Source organism: Balaenoptera ricei, chromosome 18 (assembly GCF_028023285.1).
Source record: "Balaenoptera ricei isolate mBalRic1 chromosome 18, mBalRic1.hap2, whole genome shotgun sequence".
NCBI lineage: Eukaryota > Metazoa > Chordata > Mammalia > Artiodactyla > Balaenopteridae > Balaenoptera > Balaenoptera ricei.
This window is the reverse complement of record NC_082656.1, coordinates 80,752,796-80,775,396: the sequence shown is the minus strand read 5'-3', so window position 1 is coordinate 80,775,396 and position 22,601 is coordinate 80,752,796. Positions and strand designations below refer to the sequence as shown.

The window sequence follows — 22,601 nt, the reverse complement described above, 5'->3', positions numbered from 1 at the left end:
TAAAAACATAAAGAGTTAGATGAATAAGCATGCTTAAACAGGACATCAGTGCAAAAACTTCATGAGGAAGCACAGCATTAACTGACTAATAAATTACAGACGCAATGACTGTTGTTGGAATACAGAGGAGACATGACTCATTTCAAGGCCAATACAGCCAAGAGATTCCTGTTGGGCTGCGGGATTTGTTTCGGACTAAAAGGATGAGTCGGACACACAAAAAGAAAGGCAACTTGGGTGGAGTGGGATAAGGAATGGTGTCCACACTTTTGTTCACATCTACAATGACAATGACCGAAAAACACAAGAGAGAGGAAACACTGTGCCATGTGGTGTACAACTTGAGAGTTAGCTTTGAACTAGTAATGCAGATGTGAATAAGTCAGAAAGGAGATAAGATATAGGTGTGAAAGTGAGGAAAGCAAGGGTCACAACCACGGCAGATAAGCACTCCACAGCCTCCAGAGGATGGAGGGTCCAAGTCCAAGGATACAGACCCCCACTGTCCAAATAGCCAGTATCTTCACTTGCATTGCTTTGTAGGGCACAGTTTACCTGTTAACTTATTCATTTCTCAAAATACTTATTTCCGGAAACAATCACAACCTGTGTGTTATGGTATTAAATATAATTAAATAAGAATGAGGAAAACCACTTCGTGAAACTGAATGCTAATAAAACTATTAGCCCAATCCAAATAGACTTTAAAAATCAACTATATTTAAGAAAGGGGCATAGTTTAGCAACTCCATTGACCGTGGAACTCACTGCATGGGGGAAACATCTTCTCTGTCCTCAACCTTGAGTCTCCCTCCAAAGTTTAGTTACCAGTTAGGGTCACCCGCTTGAGAATGAGAGATGAGAGAGGCAATTCCTTCTCATCATTAAATGCACAAATAGGTCCTAAGACTATTAGACCATTTCTCCAGGCTGCCCAGTTTATTATAGGGGTCTGACTTTGTCCCTGAGTAAAATAAAGTCTATTGATTTGGAGGGATTTCTGTGCGACCAGTTGTTAAGAATTACAAGCTTTGGTTTTACATATTTATGACTCGGTGGGAGCACCAGTGATCATTATTTTGTATTAAAATGTCTGATAAGCAACAATAATCCTATCATCAGAAGACGTGAACAGGCATGATTTTTACTACCTTAAAGAATAAAGATTGCTAAATAATAATGGAGGCTAAACTTAGTGAATTAAGGACTATAAATAATGCTCAGTGGCAACACATAAAACATTAGGCCAAATAAATGAGAAAGGGTACCAGTTTACATTACCCAAGATGCCGTAACAGACAAACTACAAATACCAGTGGATTGACACAAAATCCACCCATTTTAGCCTTGTTCATGTTAAGGCTGAAATGGGTGTTTCTGATCAGTGGATGGATGGTCTCCACATTGTCACAAATGTACTCTGCATCTTCCAGGGTCTTGGAGGATTGTGTATCCAGCTTTTGGATGGGAAAGGGCATAAAGCACTCACAGTCCAAGGGAGGTTTGCATGGGCCAAAGCTGGAGGGAGCTCACATCAGTACAGCTCCTGCTCCATTGGCTGTATCTCAGTCACATGACCACTCCCAACCACAAGCATGCTGGGAAACGTAGTCTAGCTAGGTGCTTCCAAAGAAATGGATTTGGTGGGCACTGTGTCTGCCAGGGGTGGTGCCTAGGGGCCAATGACTGTGTCTTTAAGACATAGTCGTTGCAAATCATGTGGGTACAAATGCTAGAGAAAATAGAGAAAGGAAAAGAGATGTCAGGAAGCATTAGAAAGGAAAATAGACAAGATTCTGCCAAAGTAGGCAACATACAAGAGCAGATCTTTTTAATCAAGACTCCTTTCCCAAAATAAATAGATATTAAAAATCACCTGCAAGTGTATACAATTAATTTAAATCCACTTGGGCTTCAAAATCTAGGCTTTTTGTGTCATTGACTTCATGACACTTCTTCCCAATATCATAGTTCATCTGTTTTAGAACCTATTTCTGACTCTGTCAGAAATGACAGTTTCAAATAATAGTGTAATCATAGAAATCAGAGAAAAATCAGGTCTTGGAGGTCTACTAAGGTCATAAAATAAATTCCTTCACCAAGGTTGGCTAGATTACGTTTCAGCACCATGGAAAACTTTCTGTTCCTTTAGCCTAAATTTTTCTTTCAAAGTTGTCAGGCCCCATTAATGTACAGAGCAGAACACTTAATAAGTCAGAAACTCTGGGGCCCAGGTTCCCAGGTATCAATCTTCCAGTTCTCTGTATCTGGAGCAGGAACAGAGCTATTTGTCTTATATTTTCCACTTATAGAAAAGGCAAACCTGGTTAACAGTTTTGAGGAAAGACAGTGCAATACAGTCATAACTGGGATTTAACATTTAGCCTCTTGCTGTCGTTTGTAACTTAAAAGTTCCCTTTTTCTAGAATTAACACTTATAGCTAATGGTAATTTCTACTGCTCTTCAGGGAAACATCTAGTCGTACTGCAGAATGGAGTTACTCCATTCCAGCCACGCTGGCCATCTTGCGATTCAGGCCGGCTCCTGTCCAGGGTCTTTGCTCCTTCCCTACCTGGACTGCTCCCCTGACCTCAGCCTGGCTGACTCCCTGACTTTCTTACTGTGTCTTTGCTCAGCGAGGCTTTTGTTGTCCATCGGATTTAAAACTGCAGCCCTACCCCACCTTCTCCCACACCACTCTTGTCACTCCCAGCCCTACTTATCCTGTTTCTTTCTAAAATGTATTTTAAGAAATATGAAAGGAACGAGAAATCAGAATTGTGACTATGTTTGTATTTTTATTTTTTGGCCATGCCACATGTGGGACCTTAGTTCCCCAACCAGGGATCGAACCCGTGCAGGGGAAGCATGGAGTCTTAACTCCTGGACCTCCAGGGAAGTCCTGAGACTATGTTTTTAAAAAGGAGAAAGGTGACCTGCAGAGATATCACAAGACCTTTCTCCTTTTAAAAAACATAGTCACCAAGTATACTTCAACAAAACAAACAAACAAAAAACACATAGTCACAATTCTGCTTTCTCGTTCTTTTCATATTTCTTAAAATTGATTTTTCCTCATTGATAATAGTCAATGTCTTCACTGGAAAAACATTCTGCATTGGAATACATTTAGGATACACATACGGTACAATTCTATGAAGGAAAAAATACAAAATACAGGATTTGTTTTTGTTATTTTCCAAGTTTCTATATATCTATACAGGGCATGTCCCTTTCCTGTTGAAAACGCTGCCATTTAACTCTTAACCATAAAATTAATTTACTGCCTTCATTGCTTGCCCATAATATGGAAGTCACGAGTGGTGCATACTGATTTCCCGAAACCTCAGCGGTGTGAAGAGCTTTCTATGATAGATCTCCTTCGGTTTGTAGCTTACACGTGAAATACACATAATTCCTTTGGAAATGGTTATCTAATTTCTATTCCCCATCATGTGTTTTAGAATTACCCCCTTAACATTAAGGGAAAAGTGTCTACATTTTGTTATTTTATCTAACACACTGTTTCTTTTCCATGCCACAATATAGTTTAAGCAGTCCATGTGACAAATAAAATGAATATAGAAAGAAGGCATTGGGTTTATTGAGCGCTCTGCAACTCTTCATTTCTTTGATATGTGACATTACAAAAAGGTTCCTTTGATGGTTCAGTAAAACAAACCACATAACAATTTGTTTCTTGATGTGGATCAACTGCGTATTGATTCTGTTAGGGCTTTCATTGGCGGCTGTGTCGGAAGGGAGTAGATATTTATTAAGCTCTCAGGCACGGGATTGCCACTATTTTATCAGAAACCATCAATGATTTCTTACATTGAATATTTGAATATTACAGATATTAAGAATAAATTTTAGTGCTCTTTTAAAAAGCCAAAGAATATAACAAAAAGTTTGGCAAGAAATACAATAAATGCCCACAATGAAAATAGAAGATCGTAAACCACACAATATTACTGGGCAGAACAGATAGATGAGAGGAATAAAATGGCAGGCAGTGAAATCTGGTAAAGTTAAAATGAGAATGCAAATACAAATTAACTATGCTCAAATAAAAAATAATCTCATTCTTCAATGTCAAGTGTGGACCCCTAAACAGATGTGTAAACAGCAATTTTATGCCGAGGGCAAGCGCTGAGCACTTTATTTCATCCATCCTCTCTGCTGTCCGCTTGCCTTCAGGCCCGCCCTCTTCTGCTCTGCTCAGGCTTTTGCTCTATTTATAATCCGTGGGCTCCGTGTATCAGGTTACCTGGCCCCCTGAGTCAGCATTGCAGTCTCAGCACAAACACGAAGAAGTCCCTCTAGGCTGGTGGGTGTATTCTCAGTATTTCATTCAGTGCTGAGTCTCTCCCCACTGACTTACTTCTAAGGGACTGCATCATGCCAAATGGTATAAACTTAAAAAAAATGATTTCACATGTTACAAAATGTCAAGTAGATAAATGGCATGGTATTTTTATAAACACTGTCTAATTCAAAAACCAACATGAAGTGGCTTCTTCAACCTCTGCGATTCCAGTTTCGAGAACTGGGAAATGCCACAAAGCCCCCCTTCAGGACTAGGATGTGGGATTCCACGATGTTACACCTTCACTGCTGGTTTACTTGTGCCCTGGGGTGCAGAAGGACATGAATAGTTCGCCTTGGTTCACAGCCTGGACCTACCAAGCCTTCTACATAAGGAGCATAAATGATCACGGCCACATACTCGATCCGGCTAGTGTCTCAGCTTTTACTAGTTCCAAATATTTTAAGCAAAATTGATTTTTACTACTTTTACATAAAGTCCTTACATTTTGCAAATTAATTTTAAAAATATGATGGAACAGAACATAAACTACATTTTCTATATTCTGTACCTTGAGAAAAGAAGCTATTTATGGAGGTGCTACCCCTATTAGAAAATTGTTTACATCTACATTAAGAATAATGCAGGGCTTCCCTGGTGGTGCAGTGGTTGAGAATCTGCCTGCCAATGCAGGGGACATGGGGTCGAGCCCTGGTCTGGGAAGATCCCACATGCCGCGGAGCAACTAGGCCCATGAGCCACAATTACTGAGCCTGCGAGTCTGGAGCCTGTGCTCCGCAACAAGAGAGGCCGCAACAGTGAGAGGCCCGCGCACAGCGATGAAGAGTGGCCCCCACTCGCCGCAACTAGAGAAAGCCCTTGCACAGAAACGTAGACCCAACACAGCCATAAGTAAATAAATAAATAAAAATAAAAATAAATAAAAACATTTCATTACACAATACGTTTAAAAAAAAAAGAATAATGCACACTCTATGTAAAACTTGAAAGATGAATGGATAAAGAAGATGTGGTACATGTATACAATGGAATACTACTCAACCATAAAAAAGAACGAAATAATGCCATTTGCAGCAGCATGGATGCAACTAGAGATGATCATACTAAGTGAAATAAGTCAGAAAGGGAAAGACAATACCATATGATATCACTTATATGTGGAATCTAAACTATGGCACAAATGAACCTATCTACAAAACAGAAACAGACTCACAGACATAGAAAACAGACTTGTCGTGGCCAATGGGGAGGAGAGGAGGGAGAGGGATGGACTGGGAGTTTGGGGTTAGTAGATGCAAACTATTACATTTAGAATGAATAAACAACAAGGTCCTACTGTATAGCACAGGAAACTATATTCAATATCCTGTGATAAACCATAATGGAAAAGAATATAAAAAAGGAATGTATATATATGTATAGCTGAGTCACTTTGCTGTACAGCAGAAATTAGCATAACATTGTAAATCGACTATACTTCAATTAAAAAAAATAGAGAATAAAAAATAAAATTTAAAAAAACCCCTTTGCTATAAAGTAAATTTTATAGATAATAATAAAATCAAATTAGTGTGTCAGTCAAAATTCTTCTTTGCAAGCAACAGAAACTAACTCTAACAGGTAGAAGATTTATTGGAAAGCAAAATAATTGGACGTGAAGTTAAGGACAGGTTTGGCACGTGGGCTGCACCCAAGGTGAACGCGGTGACCGGCGGTCACAGACACAGGCTAACATCTTTGGCCACCGGAGGGAGCCACTGTGGCCAGATGACACCCCCATGGCGACATCTATCCTCGTCCCTTCCATCGTATGTCTCTCAACCCATAACCCATGGTGGATAGACAGAGCCCATCTCACATGCATTTATCCAGCTGTCAAAGGAAGGGAGGAAGGTGAAATCTCTCTCCTTATATTATCATGATGGTAGGCCAGAAACTTAAATATGTGGCCAGCAGCTAAAAACACAAACCACAAATGTCCACTACAGCTACTTAAGATTTTCACCTTGACCAAAACTTCTTTAAATTTTATGTAAAAGTTGGATGACTCCTCCATTGCTTTTAATGTCATGGTAAGCTCACTCTCAGAAACAAGACATAGGATCTTGACATTCATTCAAACTGTGGACACTGCATTTTCCCTATGACCTCTGGCAAATTACTAAATCTATTTCTTGTTTTCTTTATCTACAGTAACGCCCAGACATTTTATCTTCCTTAAAGGGATTTCATTAAAATCACTGATGATGCTAATTAAAATATAGACATCCTCAAATAGGAATTCAATTTTTAGTCAACATTTAATTTTATTGCTACATGCCCAATCAGTTCAGGGTTGATTTTATAGAATTCTTATTTAATAGCATTACTAGAAAATCTAGAATGCAATATGCCTGCATGTGTCCATATTTCCTCTATAAATGTCATACAAGAAGCATTTATGCTGAGAGATGTGTGGCCATTCAAGGCATAGTTCCACATAACTGTTATAGGTCCCCAACACTGACACATGTGTCCTGCCAGGAGAATGCCCACACCAGGCATGGAAGAAAATGAGCCTGGTTTTCCATTTCCTTGAAAAAATGCACTGTGAGATAACTGGAGATTTTTTGCATTTGAAAACAAGCCCTCATTGAAAACTGGGAATGGAAAATTACTCCCGGTGATCTTTCCCATCTCTCTTTGCATCTTAGCCAAATCCATGAAAGATCAGAGGGAAAGTTGCAGAGATGCCTATTTTATGCACCTTCTCTCAAAATTAACCCTTTTCTCTATGAACCACATTGTAGTGGGAGCCCTGAGAAGGATGTATCTATCACTGTGCTCTAACGTATAGGAGCCAACCCTATAATAAAAATCAAGCCAATGTTCTTTACAAACAGGTTCCCCTGTGAATTATCATAGATAAAGCAGCTGTAATGCTTACAAGGTAAAGTAAATGCATCTCTAAGGAACAGACGGGAGATTAGGACAATCTATTATTTCAAGCAATCAGCATTTTTTTTCTATTTCAATGCCTATATATCAGCGTAAGTGATTTCAGCATATTGTCTACTGTAAGATTTATTTTTAAGATTAAATTATTGATTTTTCCCACTAGCTCATCAGTGTTATTTAGAAAATCTCAGCTGATAATATAACCATGCCTATATAATGTCAAATGTTCAGATGAAAACAGATCCTTGGCTGGATAGTTGGTTTCATGAAAACATCTGAATACTTGACTGAGTTTTTAAACGATTTTAATGTAGATATTTGACAAAGCAAAAGTTGTGCTGTAATTTCATAAAAAATAATCTTGCTGCTAAAGCAATCATCTTTAATATATTGATAATAAAATCTTTGATACATTGTTGGTTGTGTACCACCTTCAAAGCAAAGTCATATTTTTTGAAGATACTTATTGAAAACAATATTTTAAAGTTCAACATAAAAAGGACACTGAACTATTGATATAAATCCTTTATTCTTTCTACAAACACTAGAGTTTATTTTAAAGTGATAATCCTCTTTATTTTGGCAAAATTTTTGAGGCCAAACACATTATGCATACACGTGAAATTACTGAAGCACATCAAAACAGTTTTGTGAACTGCAATCTCATTTTGATTTTGCAGTGTTCTGATCATATGATAGTTTATACATGAATTTGGATTACATGGAATTTGAGGTGGTAACTGAGAAATAATGGCCATGAAACCACAGGGGCTTCAAGCATTTTATTTCCATGTTGTCCTCACTTACAGCCTTCCTATTTCAGCTGAGGTCAAATGCAGGAAATACTAATACCATTCAGCAGATGCAATATACCCTTCACCTGACAGTGATTTTAAAATGCCACTACATAAATTGTCATAACAGTTCATATGAAACCATCTATTAATTTTTATTTGTTTTGGATGTTCTTCTTTTTTTGAAACCAGCAGAAAATAGAGAGCAGTCAGCTGATACAAAGGGAAAGAGAATGTTGAGGTGAAGAAACTTACAACACAGTTGAAAATAACTGTGTTCCCTAGTCCAATAAGAACAAATACTCTTGGTCACACCTTCATGAATCTCTTGTAGGCATTTAACTTCAGTTATCATAGCAAAGGTAAGCATTGAGGGATCATTACCTGAGTGGTGTGACTCTCTCTATGTCTCTGAAAGGAGGAGGTCCCACTCCCAGACAACCTGGAGAATCCATCGTCTTCAGGTAAACCTATGGAGGTCAACACAAAATAGCCGTTAAGTTGTGTGTTCTTTCCCCAAATAAAGTAAGTCGTGTACTTATTGAACAAACTAAAATGGTGACATTTCATGGATTGAAATGAAGGTCAGTAAACACTCACTGAAAAATAAATTGCCCAAGGCAACATGGTAATACCAGGTATTGCTGGAGTTCCATCTAATCAAAGAGGAAATGTACTGGCAAAAAAAGATGAAATGATAATGAAGAAATACGCCATAATAGCACAAACGTGGGCAAAGAAGTACTGGAGGGGAGAAGGAAAACGTTTCTAGAGGCTGAAAATAGTCCGATGAAACACTGATGGGGGAAAGAGAAGCCTGTGGGCAACGGAGGGTAAATGGGTCCCTGCGGTTCAGTTTGTTTCCCATTTGTGGGGTAGCAGGGTGGCTGAGATGGAAGACAGATAAGACACCATCAAGTCTACGTGTCAGATGAATTCTATTGACTATCGTCCATTCTACACCCAAAGGGAAGGAGGAGATTGGGTGAAATTCCATGAGGAAAAGGTCGGGGTAGCTGCCCGATCACAACAGACCAATACATAACCAACTCTATAGGCTCAGTGGCGGGTCTGAGGCAACTGATATCTCCCATGATACAGAAGTGCCTTCGAGGCTCCAAAAGGTTATAGTAATTATCTCTCGTGACCCAAGCAGGGTTTTGCATCGTCAGCCTGGCTGACGTTCTGGGCTGTGTAATTCTCTGTTGGGGTCTGTCCTGTGCACTGCACCGTGTTCATCAGCAACACCTCCTTAGCTGTGGCAACCAAAACTGTCCCCAGACATTGCCAAATATCCCCTGGGAGGCAAAATCATCCCTGGCTGAGAAGCACTGTGAGAGAGGGATCAATCGGGTGACTTACTGATAAAAATGAATGGATTAAAAAGTAACTATCCAATGAAAGTTCAACCTAGACAACTTTAGATTCTGAAGTGATTGCTCCTCTCATCTGAAATCATAATTAACCAGTATGGTACAACTGATTAAACATGTACATGATTCCTGATTTAAACATCATTAGAAAATCACTCATATTTTTCCAGTTAGAGAGTTAGTTCTGCAGAGAGGTCCACAACATCCTGTTAACATATAAGAAGTCTTCCCAGTTGATCTTCTTGATATATATACAAATACCTTGGCATGGAAGGGTTAGTTCATTGAGACTGGGCAGGAGAGGGCCAGTATCTGGGAAGTGATAGATATACGGATGGGTGGTCATGGGGGGACTGGGTCTTGGTCAAAAGCAATAGCAATGTCTAAAGTTGCCCAGGGGAATACTGTATCGAGACCCGGGTAGCAGGTGTGGGGAAGGTTCCAATCAAGCAGTGAGTGTTAGAGTGATCGGAATCAATACAGAGGAAGGGTGGGTGGAAATCCAAGATCACACACAGGTTGGCGTTCCAGGCAACTAGATAAGCAGATAGTCACAATAAAATGTATGTCCAGGTAGCAGGGCAAAGCTAAGAGTTTGGGATTCATATGAGAGGGGGATGAAGGGCCCATTGACACCAAGACAAATATCTGCTGCTAGAGAATCCAGTTCACTGGACGTCTTACAGAGACTAGGAACCTGGGGAAGGAGAATAGGGCTGTGATCCATTTTTAGAAACTAAATGATCAGTTAGAAGATTGCTCGCTGAATCAGAACAGAAACTGAGCTTAGTGAGGATCCAAACTCAGAGCCAAGGCATTAGCATGAACTGCTTTACACAGTGTTAACTAAATAAAGTTAGGAAATATCTAGGTCACCCTCTGAATAAGGCACTGGGAAATGCGCCAAGACTCAAGAAAAGGTCTGCCTCCGAGGAGCTCAAATCTTCACGGTAATGCCTCTTAAGCAGAATACACAACAGAATGACTTAAGGGTTCCACAGGGCACAGGTGGCGTTGAGATGGATCTGGAGAAAGCAGGGATTCACTCTGGTTGAGGGATTAGAGGAAGAGTGATGGTGGAGATGCCAAAGGCTGTGGACCTTCCAGGATGGGGAGGCTTTTGAAAGGTGAGCAAGGTTGAGGAAGGTCAGCCTGGCCAAGGGAATGGAAGAGCTGAAGTATCGTAACATGGAACACGAGATGTCTCCACATCCTGGGGGTGGCCTGTAAGATGGCCGAAGTAGGGGACCTGGAGGGTGTAGTCCAGAAATTAAAGGCGTCACCTAACACCTCACAGAATCTGTCGATATTTGAAGGCAATGGGTAGCACTGTCGATTTCTGAGAAGGGCTGTGGCACCAGGGTACCTAAGTGGTGAGTGCAAAGGCATCTCTTACCTGTCGACTAAAGAAGGGTCAGGACAGATAGAGTCAGTGTCAGGGATGGGGATGGAAGGCTGGGTGGTGACAGAGAGAGAGTGACAGAGAAGAAAGGGGCACTGGAGAAAGTTTGGGAATGTCATTTCCTCCTGGTGATGCAGGAGGTGAGGGGGCTACAGGGGAAGAGGACTCTGGGGTGGCACTGACCCTGAAGGTCATAGCAGGGAGGTGAGAAAGCCCGGTTATGGCAAATATGGCATGGGAGTGTAAATCCGGAGGAGCAAAGGAATAGCTGGAAGCACTGAAGGTGCAAAGGAGATTAGAAAAGGCAGGGTTTCTTTTTTTGGCCAACAAAACCTTTTATTTTGTTGCCATATTAGAAGGGGTACTTTTTAAAGGCAAATGATCTAAAAATGACACCAAAGACACACGCCATGAAGGAAAAGAAAATGTATCAATACTTCTATTCGAACCTTAAAAATAAATATACTTTAAAAATATCAAAAAAGTAAAATGCAAATTAAAAAAGAACAACATAGAACATTTAAATACACCAAATAAAAGGCTCTACTATTCTTAAAACAGCCTACAAGTCAAAATAAAGGACCTACTCTCATATTTTAAAATATGGGCAAAGACTCTGTACAGAAAATTAGAGAGACTATAAATGACCACTAAATAATAAACAAGTTTATTTTCATTAAGTATTCAAAGAAGTGCACATAAAACTACAATAATTAACCCATCTTATCTATCAAGACAACAAATATCTCAAGACTCTTTATTACAGAAATTTCATGTACATATAAAAGCAAAGAGAATATAGAGTGAAACTCCATGGACCCATCACCAAGCTTCAGGATTTTCAGTATTTCAATCTTGTTTCATCTACTTCTCATTATCTTTTAAAAAAATTACAGAAATTATATTATTTCACCTGTAAATTCTTGAACATGTGTCCCTCATGTAGCTAAGGGCCATTGTTACACAAAGGCATCAGAAGAATCCCAAAGCCTTGGGGTAGAGAATCCCACTGTGCTGTCCCATGGGGTTGAAGACCCCCTGATTGGTGCTGGGGGCACATTCAAGGTTCATCTGAAGCCCCTTATTTGCTGACTTCCATTGGAAGTGGGGTCTCCATCACAGGACGATTGCTCACGCATACTTATAAACCTGCTCTAGTTTTCTCAGGGCACAGCCCTCTCCCAGACCAGACTCTGGGGCAATAATTCCCAGCAAACACAGTTCTACACCCCTCCTTCCATGTACTCTTTCTGCAGCAGCAACAGTGTGCTTCCCTTCCCTTGAACTCTACCCTCATACCACGACTTCCATTCATGCCAGAGGCTCTGAATCGTAATGTCTGAACACCAGTGTAGACCATCAAAATGACCTGCGTGTTTGACTATACACACGTGGGTATTTGGGTCTATGTGTAAACAAGTCATAATGCATTGATTCTAGTATTATAGTCTGTGTGGTCTTGGAGGAGTTAATTCACTGCCTTATACCTCATCTATGTCATGTACATAATTCTTGTTTTTATTGGATAAATCCTCAGGGATCTTCTAGCTCTAAAATATCCAAGTCTTTTATGATATCTGTGCATAGGTAGTATTTATTGAGCACTAATTTTAGCTAGCATCATTGTATTGATACTAAATCCTCATAACAATCCCACAGGGCAGGGGGACCGTCCTTTGATTGTCCCCATTTTTAAGCTGAGAAAACTGAGAATTGGAGAGGTTAAGTCATTTTCTCAGGGTCATGGAGTTAGTATGCATCAGCCCTGGGTCTGAACCCAGGCAGAGAGGAACAATGCAACACTGCTAGGAAATGGCAGAGTCAGCAGTTCCATCCGCCATTTTCAACCCGACTTCTCAACTACAGTGGAGGAAACTGAATTAAATGAAGTCCAAATTAGAAATTATTCAATATGACTTCAAACTATCTTTAATGAAAAGGAGGAGTGGAGCAGGGCTTTCTGAATGCCTGAGGAGCTTGCTTTCTTGACAAATCTACCTTCTGCTGCTCAAAATAGATAATTGCACCATATTCTAGATTGTCAAGTGAAGGCTTGCTTCCTCTGGCAGTTTGGCTCTGAATCAGAAAGCAGTATGAATTCCAAAGAATCTATACAGTTCCTATAAACAAGATGAGGTTGTAAAACCTATATTTGAATACATTTCATGGGTTCTAACCAAAGACTCCTTCGCTAGGGGCCTGGATCTTTCTTGAGTATGAGTGAAAAAAGCCATTCTCCAAAGTTCCCAGAGTCCATGTGGTTTGGTGCTACCATCGCACTAGGTTCAACGTGGCCTTGTAGTCTATGCGAAGAATGCAGAGCTTCTGGTCTTGTAAATGGTCTCACCCAGTACTTTATCACCATAGATTATCCTTACAATGCACCGAGGATAAACACAGCACAAATAAAGAAAGACAATCTTCAGAGAATGGTAAGTGTAAAATCAAATGTAATGACTGTATTCTTTAATTGTCATTTTTTCTGATGCCCAGCGATAAAATGCGTAGTCATCAAGCAGCAAGAAAGAAAATCATACTGAACATAAAATGGCCTAGATAGAATTTGTCATATCTTTATTTCCCCACTTAACATCTTTAGATTCACAATATTTTGTTTGATATAACTACAATGTTCTAGCACTAAAAACTGTTCTCTAATCTAATGATAAATAACCACAATTCCAGGGAATAATTAAATATACAAAAAAAGATCTAAGTCTGTGTTCGCATCAGTAAAAGGATGGCAATTAAAGTAAGTGATAGCTATAATTACCCACACATAACTATATTTCAGCAAATGAACAAACAGATAATTATTTCTGGGAAGCAGAGGTAGCGTGCAGATACTGGCATTCCAGAGAAATCGTTTCCTTGAAAATAACACTATTTCTGATTCAATGAAAACTTCGAGTTATTTTAAACATTTTATTCCCATCTTGTGCCTTTATTCAGTAAGCATATTGACTATACCCTGTGAATTGTGAACCAATACGACTAACCGATTTGAGTTATACTGACCATGTATATATCATGTGCTCTACATATATAACATCTGATCAGTTTTTATCATACCGACCAGGAGAGGTTTTCTGACTCTGGCCCCGGCATAGGACTTACTGGTTCTTATGAAATATGCAACATTGTTCCAATCAGTAAATGCTGTTACTGAGTGCCTGCCGAGAAAACTAAGGAAAGACCCATGTTCTGGGAACCTGGGAACCGGTACGTCTGTCTGTTCTTGGTAACTGCAGTTCCTTTCCCTAGAAATCTTTACCGCAGGTATAAAAATCCTTCTGTATCTTCCCAGTGTCATTTCCTCCCATCGTACCAAAAAGCCTCTGTCTTACGAGCCAAATACTTCCAAACAATCTTACATGGAATCCCTGCTTAATATGGGGGGAGGGGTAGCATTCAGAAACACTTTGGGGCTTTTTCTCTGTGTGTGTGTGATGAAAACAGTCCTTTTCCTGTGTGCCAACAGAACACTCCCGCATTACCCTGGGGTCCTTGATGCTAAGCTTGAACGAGCCCTGCCCTAATCAACGACCCACCCCATGACTCCTTCCAAGTAAAGCGTGACTTGTGATGAGAATCGCCTGGGTAGATTTTCCCCAAGACCCATTCGCCCCCTCCTGCTGGGCAGGTCAGCAATGAACATCCTTGTGCTCAGATGAAAAACTACATCCCCCGACCTTACTTGGACCTGAAGGGAAGCCAGAGATAGGACGGTGAAGCCAGAATCTCTCGACGGCCATGGAGTACCACCATCCTGGCTACCTAACAGCCATTCTGAAATACCTTCCCTCCCTCTTTCTCTCCCATTTTTTTATTTTAAGTGAGGAACTTAACTACCACACAAGTCAAGAAATAGAACATTGTCCATTACCCAGAAGCTCCTAACGTTCTCTCTCAAATCAGTATTGGCTCTTTCTCCTCCGAATGAAATCCCTGCCCTAACACGCCTGGTGATCCTTTCACAAAGCTCCTCATCCTGGTCAGTCAGTTCTGAAATTCTATAGGATCTGCAGTAGGATCACGTGGTGGTTTTTTTTTTTTTTAATTAATTAATTTACTTATTTATTTTTGGCTGTGTTGGGTCTTCGTTTCTGTGCGAGGGCTTTCTCTAGTTGCGGCGAGCGGGGGCCACTCTTCATCGCGATGCACGGGCCTCTCACTGTCACGGCCTCTCTTGTTGCGGAGCACAAGCTCCAGACGCGCAGGCTCAGTAGTTGTGGCTCACGGGTCCAGTTGCTCCGCGGCATGTGGGATCTTCCCAGACCAGGGCTCGAACCCGTGTGCCCTGCATTAGCAGGCAGATTCCCAACCACTGCGCCACAGGGAAGCCCCTCACGTGGTGGTTTTAAAGTTCATTTCTCGAATTACGAATAAATTTGGACTTCATTAAAAATGTTGACATGCCTTTTCATTTGTCCTTTCTGTTTTTCTGTTCAGTAGTTTTTGTTTGTTTTTAAGTAAACTCTGAATATGGCCCTTTGTTGGTTAAATGTGTTGAAAATATTTTATCCCATTACATATATATACATATATATATATATATACATGTGTGTGTGTATATATATATATATTTTTTTTTCTTTTTCCTTTACAGTTAGCACTTTTTTGTATCCTGTTTAATTTGTTTAAGAAGTCCTCTCTTTTCCCATCTCTGAGGTTAAAAAATTATTATTCTATATTTTCTTCTATAAAGTTTATTTTACATTTGGCGTTTAGATCTAAAATCTACCAGGGATTGTGTGTGTATAGCATAAGGTAGGGGTCAAGTTTCATTTTTGTTCCTCACATGGACAGCAATTGATTATTCTTCCTCCAATGCCAATTCTGTCATAAATTAAGTGGCTATTTATGCAAGCTAGGAGAGGTTTCTGTTTTAATTTTTTTTCTTCTCCTTCTTCATTCTTATTCTCTGGAAGAGTTTGTATAACAGTGGAACTATTTCATCCTTAGAATTTTGAGAGACCTTACCAGAAGTATCATTTGGGCCTAGAGTTTTCCTTGTAGGAAAGTATTCATTTACAAACTCAATAATTTAACATTTACATTACTATTTAGCTCTCCTATTTCTTTTCTCTATTTTGGGTTAGTTGTAATTTTTTTGAGAAAAGTATTCATCTAAATTCACAAATTTACTTTGGCATAAAGCTGTTTATAATATAATCATTATCATTTTTTTAAATTTCTGGAAGATCTGTGGTGGGTCCCCTTTTTCATCCCAGAATTGGCTATTTGTGTACACTTTATTTCTCTACCACCCTTGAAAGAGAATTCTCAATTTTATTAATGCTTCAAAGATTTTTTTCAAAGAATTAACATTGACTTTGTTGCTTTTTTTATATTTCAGTAACTTAGGTTCTTATCTTTCTTGAATCTATTGATTACTCAGCAATGTAATTTTTAACTTCCAAACAGAACTGTTGTTGTTTTTAATATGTGCATGCTATATCTTTTCCTTTTCTATCCCTTCACATTTAAATTTTCAGCATCCTCATGTATTACATGTTTTCAGAAACTTTAAGCTTTAAAATATTGTACTAATTGATTTTTAATGTGAACTTACACTAAATAAGAGTCTTTTAAAGTTTAATGGAATTCAATTGAGTTTAATTATTTTCATGTATGCTTTTTTGTCTACCACCTGAGACTTTTCTATTTGTCGTACCTTGCAGATATTCCTATTTTACCCTTTTTGTTATCTTTTAGGTTGACTTTTTATTATTCTATTTTACTCTATTAGTTTGGAAATTATACACCTCTCTACTGTTCTTTCAGTGGTTACCTTTGAAATTATAACCTGTTAATGTGATTTATCGTTGTATAATACTAAATATTATTTTTACCCCCTCCTAACTTTACTTAGTTTTTTATTGTTCATTTTTCCTTCTTTTACCTGAGCATTCTGGGTCTGCCCATGTTTAATTCTTTCCGTTTTTGTTTTGTTTTGTTTTTATAAGATATCCTTAACTCCCCTTCATTTTTACAGAAGTATTTTACTGTTTGTAAAATTCTAGATAGGCAGTTACTTTATTTGAGCATGTTAAATATGTTATTTCATTGTCTTTGGACTTCCACTGCTTCTTTAAAGGTAATTTGTCTTTTTTTTCCTTTTTAACCTCTGGCTGCTTTTAAGATTCATGCTTGGTTACCAGTGTCTCACTATGATATGCCCAGGAGTATTTTTCTTTGCATTTATCCTACTCAGGCTTTTTTTTTAAACAAAAGTGACATTTCCAGAAAGAAAGATTCACCTTTATTCTATGTACTTGCCTATAAATTTATAGGAACACACTCATTCCTGTTTGTCAACCACCACATGCCCCTCTGTGGTCTGCTATGGTCTGAATGTTTGTGTCCCCCTAAAACTCATATGTTGAAGCCCTACCCCCCAGTGTGGTGGTGTTAGGAGGTGGAGCCCTTGGGAGGTGATTAGGTCATGTGGGTGGAGCCTCCATGAATGGGATTAGTGCCCTTATAACAGGAACCCCAGAGAGCTAGCTCCTTCCTTCCACCACGTGAGGGCAAGCAGGAAGCTGGCAATCTGCAACCTGCAAGAGGGCTGTCATCGGTGCCGGCACGCTGACCTTGGACTCCAGCCTCCAGAACTGTGGCCAACACGTCACTGCTCTTTACAGGCCACCCGGCCTGTGACATTTTGTTACACAGCCCAGCCCTGGCCACTGCACCCAGCCTCTGGTAACCACTCATCTCTTACTGTCCCTGTAGTTTGCCTTTTCCCAAATGTCATATAAATGCAATCATACTTAGAGTCTTTTGATTCTTTTTTCACTCAGTGCAATGCATTTGTGTTGCATCCATTTTGTCGTGTGTAATAATGGCTCATCCTTTTTTATTGCAGAGTTGATCCATGCACTGGTCAGCCTGTGAAATGCTCCTGACGGGCCCACCTGGAGGCACTCACACCTCATGTAACCCCTTCCCACGATTCGACTGGACATATGGCCTGAATCCAACAAGCCGGATGTGGCCGGAGTGCTGGCTGTCCCCTCCAAGAGCAGCCGTGCAGTGGGCGTGGCTTCCATCCTGGGTGCTCTTCCTCGCTTTCCCATGGACAGCCTGCTCTGGGGGAAGCCAGCCGCCCTGTTGTGAGGCCTCCCTTGTGGAGATGCTCCTGTGAGTGATGTTGAAATCAGACCATGTTTCCAACCAGCCTCAAGATGACTACAGTTTTGACGGATAGCTGATCGCTTCCTCGCGAGGGACCCTGAACCAAAGGCACTCAGCTCAGCCACACCCAGATTCCTGACCCACAGAAACTACAAAACAACAGCCTCTAAGTTCTGGAGGGTAATTTTTACACAGCAATTAATAACAAATACAGTCCAGTCACCAACTGAAGGACAATTCATTTATTTCCAGTTTTAGGTGATTATGAATAAAGGTAGGATACACATTTGCATACAGGTGTTTATATGGATGCTGTTTTCATTTCTCTTCAGTAAACGCCCAGGATGGGGGCTGCTGGGTCATATGGAAAGTGTATGTTTATAAGAAATTGCCAACTTAAACCTGTTTCTTAGTGCTTTCATCAGTGTTGGAGAATTCTCTCCCATTTCTCACCAGATCTTTTCTCTTGCCCACAGACTCTCTCTCCTTTCCCCAGAATTCCAAAAACCCTTCTCAGCATATCCTTCAGGTCTCTAAACTATTTTACTGGAATATAGGTTCTAAACCGTTTTCTGGAATTTCCACTCTTCTCTTCTGCTTCTTTGTGTTTCATTCTTGATATTTTCTGATTTATCTTCCACTTTCCTAGGATTTTTTTTAATGGCTGTGTCTAATTAAATTTAACCTCATCCTCTATTGTACTTAATTTTATGACTGCATTTTTCAATTTCAGAATTTCCATTTGACACGTTTTCATGGCTTCTGATTTCTGCTGAGATTCTCATTCTTTTATCTCCTTAGGCCTAGTAAACATACTTATTTTAAAGTATATGGTTTTGAATTCCAATCTTTTGAGCCCCCATGGATAATACACTGCAATGGATTGCTATTTCTGCTTGTAATTTTCATCTACTTTTGTGTCCTCATGTGCCTGGTCCTTTTTGATTATGTGTTGAACTTTGTATTTGAAAAATGGTTTGTAAGAACATTCTGAAGTCTAGAATACTGTAATTGTCCTTTGGGATAGATTATACTTTTTTTCTCCCAGGTACCTGTGGGCCCTGTCAATCCTGGAGGACCTCAGTCCTGCCCCAGGGATTGAGAAGATTCATAGCTGAGCTGGGGTTCCTGGTTTTCCTTCTGACTCTCAGGATGGACCCTTCAAGGCTTCACCCCAGGGCCTTGGCAGGTGCTGGACTCAGCCTGTCCCCACAATCCTAAAAGGCACAGCCAAGCTTCTCAGCTACCTCCTGTGGACTCAGTGAACGCCCCAATGTCCTTCAGAGAAAAGCCTAGAATACAGGCCTCTTTGCTTGGCCTTCATTGCATCCCATGCCCACCTCCTCAGTCTCTTCAAGAAAAGATTGGTCTGAATTTTCCCTTCAGACAATACTAGAAGCCCTGAGTTTCTTCTAGTGTGGGAGGAATAAGCTATTTGTTTAAGTCACTATTAGACAGGCTTTGGATACACACAGTCAAGCCAGTTTCTATAGGATACCTTCACTGATACACTCACATCGAACACCTAAAGCCAGTGTGGTGTTTACCATTCCTTCAGGAGTATTTTCCTTCACGCTTTTGAGGTATGAAAAGAAAAAGGGGAAGGGGGAGGGATAAATTAGGAGTTTGGGATTAAAATATACACACTGCTATATATAAAATAGATAACCAACAGGGACCTATTGTATAGCACGGGAAACTATACTCAATTGCTTGTAATAATCTATAAGGGAAAAGAACACACACACACACATATATATATACATACACATATACACACACATATATATATCTGAATCACTTTGCTGTACACCTGAAACTAACCAACATTATAAATCAACTATATTGCAATAAAAAATTTTTTAAAAATAAAAAATAAATTTTTAAAAGAAATGAAAAAGATACATTTTTCATTAAAAATACTGTTAGAGTATTTTTCTGCCTCCTTCCGCTCAGTATGTCTCATTTCATACTGGTTTCCACAGACCAAATACTCCATAAAAATCCCTGAAAAGTCAACTAATACCGAATGCAATTTGAATTCTTTAACTTGAAAATAATAAGTTGACAACACACCCTAGAGTGATATTTCAAACTTTATACCCTTTTCCAGTTTTTAAGCCTACTTCATTTTTGTTTTAATTCCATTCTCCCTAGAAAGTTGATACAACTTAGAACGTATATCTATTTACTTCTGGGTGTAAAGAAGTGCTTACCGTTTGAGACGGAATTTCCATTTTCAGCAGTGATCGCGCTGGAGAGTGAATTAGATAATTGAATCCCATGGTTATTTGCATTTCTGTCTTGGGTCTCTGATGCAATTTCTGATGTACCAAGATCATCTCGGCTAGTAAGGTTCATGTTAGTTTCAAAACCTGAAACAAATTGTAAAAAAAAATTCTTCTTTTCTTATAAAGTGTACTGAGCAAGTTGAATCAAATAGTGGAAGGAAATAATAAAACTTACGAAAACAAACATTAATTATGTTTGAAACAGTAAATTAATAATCACCCTTAATCAAACGTATAGCCTACAAAATATTCACCAAATTTTGACATAACACTGTTAAACATAATGGGATGCATTCAGTGGCAATAATGAATTTCATAACTTGTTATTTTCAAACATTATTATGAAATTCTATACAGAATTTTTGACGTCATATGTCTAATTACTTGTCATTACAGAACTGCCTATCTTGAGAAGGTTATTTCCTAAAAGAAGCATGGCAATATATTCATGGTTCAGAAGTTTTCTGAGTTTTTAAATTTAGTTGAGTTGAGGCAACCTTATAGCTTTGAAAAAAATGTAACAAATATATTTTCACTATTGTTACAAAGTTTATTATCCACTTAGGAATACTAAACTTCAAAACCCTACTTCTGCATTCTATACAGTAACAAAATTACCTAAATGTTTAATGCATGTGCTGTATTGAGTTCTCTGAGGTGAAGAACACAGAAGCCACTGTCCAAATTAGGCTGAAGAGCCGGAAGGAGCGCTCCAACCCTCCGGGGAATTTCTGTTCAACATCAGGGATTTGCCATGTTGCTTCTGCCCCTTGTCTGTGGGTGTACAGTAGATTCTGGGTATCTCTTAGTCAGACTGTTCTGCAGTTTTCGGCCAACACATTATTCAAAAAGGATAATAAACGTAATATGCTTTATTATATTTTACAGATGGAGGAACAGTTTACCCACCGTGATGGCAGAAGGAAGCAGGGGGCCAGCCCCCCAGAGCTCATCTCCAAGGCTGGGCTTGACAGGATCCTAGCTCTCCCTCGTGGATGCTGTCTCCCCTTGCCCTTGAGACCTGCACTCAAATAGCACTCAGGCCCTCAGCATTTACCCAGATGCTCACACTGACACGTTTTGGTGCTTGGGATAGCATTCCCTATGCCTGGGATGCCCTCTCCCCGCTCAGCCCTCTTCCCTCCCCACCATCAGGAATCTTGCTCAGAGCATCTTCTGTGCAGGGCAGTGGCTGCTCCTTTACAAGTGAGCAGGTCTGGTGTGCCCAGACAGGAGGCCGTTCCAAGGCTTAGAGAACGAAGAGCTGGACAGATAGAAATGAGCAAAATGAGCAGGGCTTTGACAACCAGGTGGAAGAGTTTCTATTTCCACGACCCAGGGAGTAGCTCCAGACTCCTTGCATTTAAAAAACAAGTGAAAAGGCTTTGGCCAGGCCAAGGTGGGAATAGCAGCCAAGACGAGGTCGGGTGATCGTCACCATCTTAGCTCTTGACAGCCAGAGATTATTGAACAGGTTGGAACTGAAAGAGTATCTATTCAACTTGGTCAACTCTATTTTGCCTTTTTAAAAATAATCTTCTGAAAATTAGTAAAACAGGTTTGGTTTTAAAGCTGTCTCAAGACACAGACATTCACCTGCTTTTATTTCTCTTTAAGCTTTTTTTTTTTTTTTCACTCTTTAATTCAGTTGTTTATTGAATGCTTACTCTGGCCAGACTCTCTCCACTAGCTGGAGGTCCAGTAATGAGTAGACAGGTAGCTTGGAGTGTCGCCCGCAGGACCGTGATTGACAACAAACAAGCAAAGGAACAAGCAAGCAGATGAAGGAAGTTGGTGGGCTCCCAGTTGGGTGGCAGTGGGTCAGGGAACCTTCTCCAGGGGGTCTTGTTTAGGCTCGGAGTGTGAAGCAGGGCATAGCACCTAGGTAACAGGGATGTCCTCTTAGGTCTGGCGGTATAGGACCCCGTCCTCTGAGACACTGTGTGAAGTCCTGGTACGAATATGTGATGCTAGCTTCCCCCAGAATGGATTTCTATCTCATAAACAACTGCTATATGTAAATTATAGTCGAACCCTCCATTTTTGCTATTAAAGTTAAAAAAAATATTTTCATATTTCCAATCAGCAGGTTCACTCGTGGCCAAGAAATGTTTTAAAATGTGTCGCAAAACTTAAGCTGTGACCCTTACGTTATCTACTAAAATTTTCTCTACGTTTTTATCGTAAGAGCGCATGTCTGCCTATCCCAAGGATGGCTCTGGATTGGAATAAGGGAGCGAGTCCTTCTTAAGACGGAAGAATAAGTGGTCAACCTGATGACAATTATTCACACTGTTCTTACGGTAATTACCATCTCCTGCATGTTTATTATG

At 39.8% G+C, this 22,601-nt stretch overlaps 1 protein-coding gene across 2 annotated transcripts in view; it reads right to left on the bottom strand.

Moving 5' to 3' along the window:
• The window catches only part of MYO16 (myosin XVI), a 554,921-nt gene that overhangs the window by 12,269 nt on the left and 520,051 nt on the right, over positions 1 to 22,601 (bottom strand). For both annotated transcript variants that reach the window (XM_059902572.1, XM_059902571.1), the window contains exons 33-34: positions 20,194 to 20,352; positions 8,447 to 8,532 (exon numbers count right to left, since the gene is read on the bottom strand). In XM_059902572.1, coding sequence (XP_059758555.1) covers positions 8,447 to 8,532; positions 20,194 to 20,352 — 245 coding nt within the window. The remainder of the gene's footprint in view (positions 1 to 8,446; positions 8,533 to 20,193; positions 20,353 to 22,601) is intronic.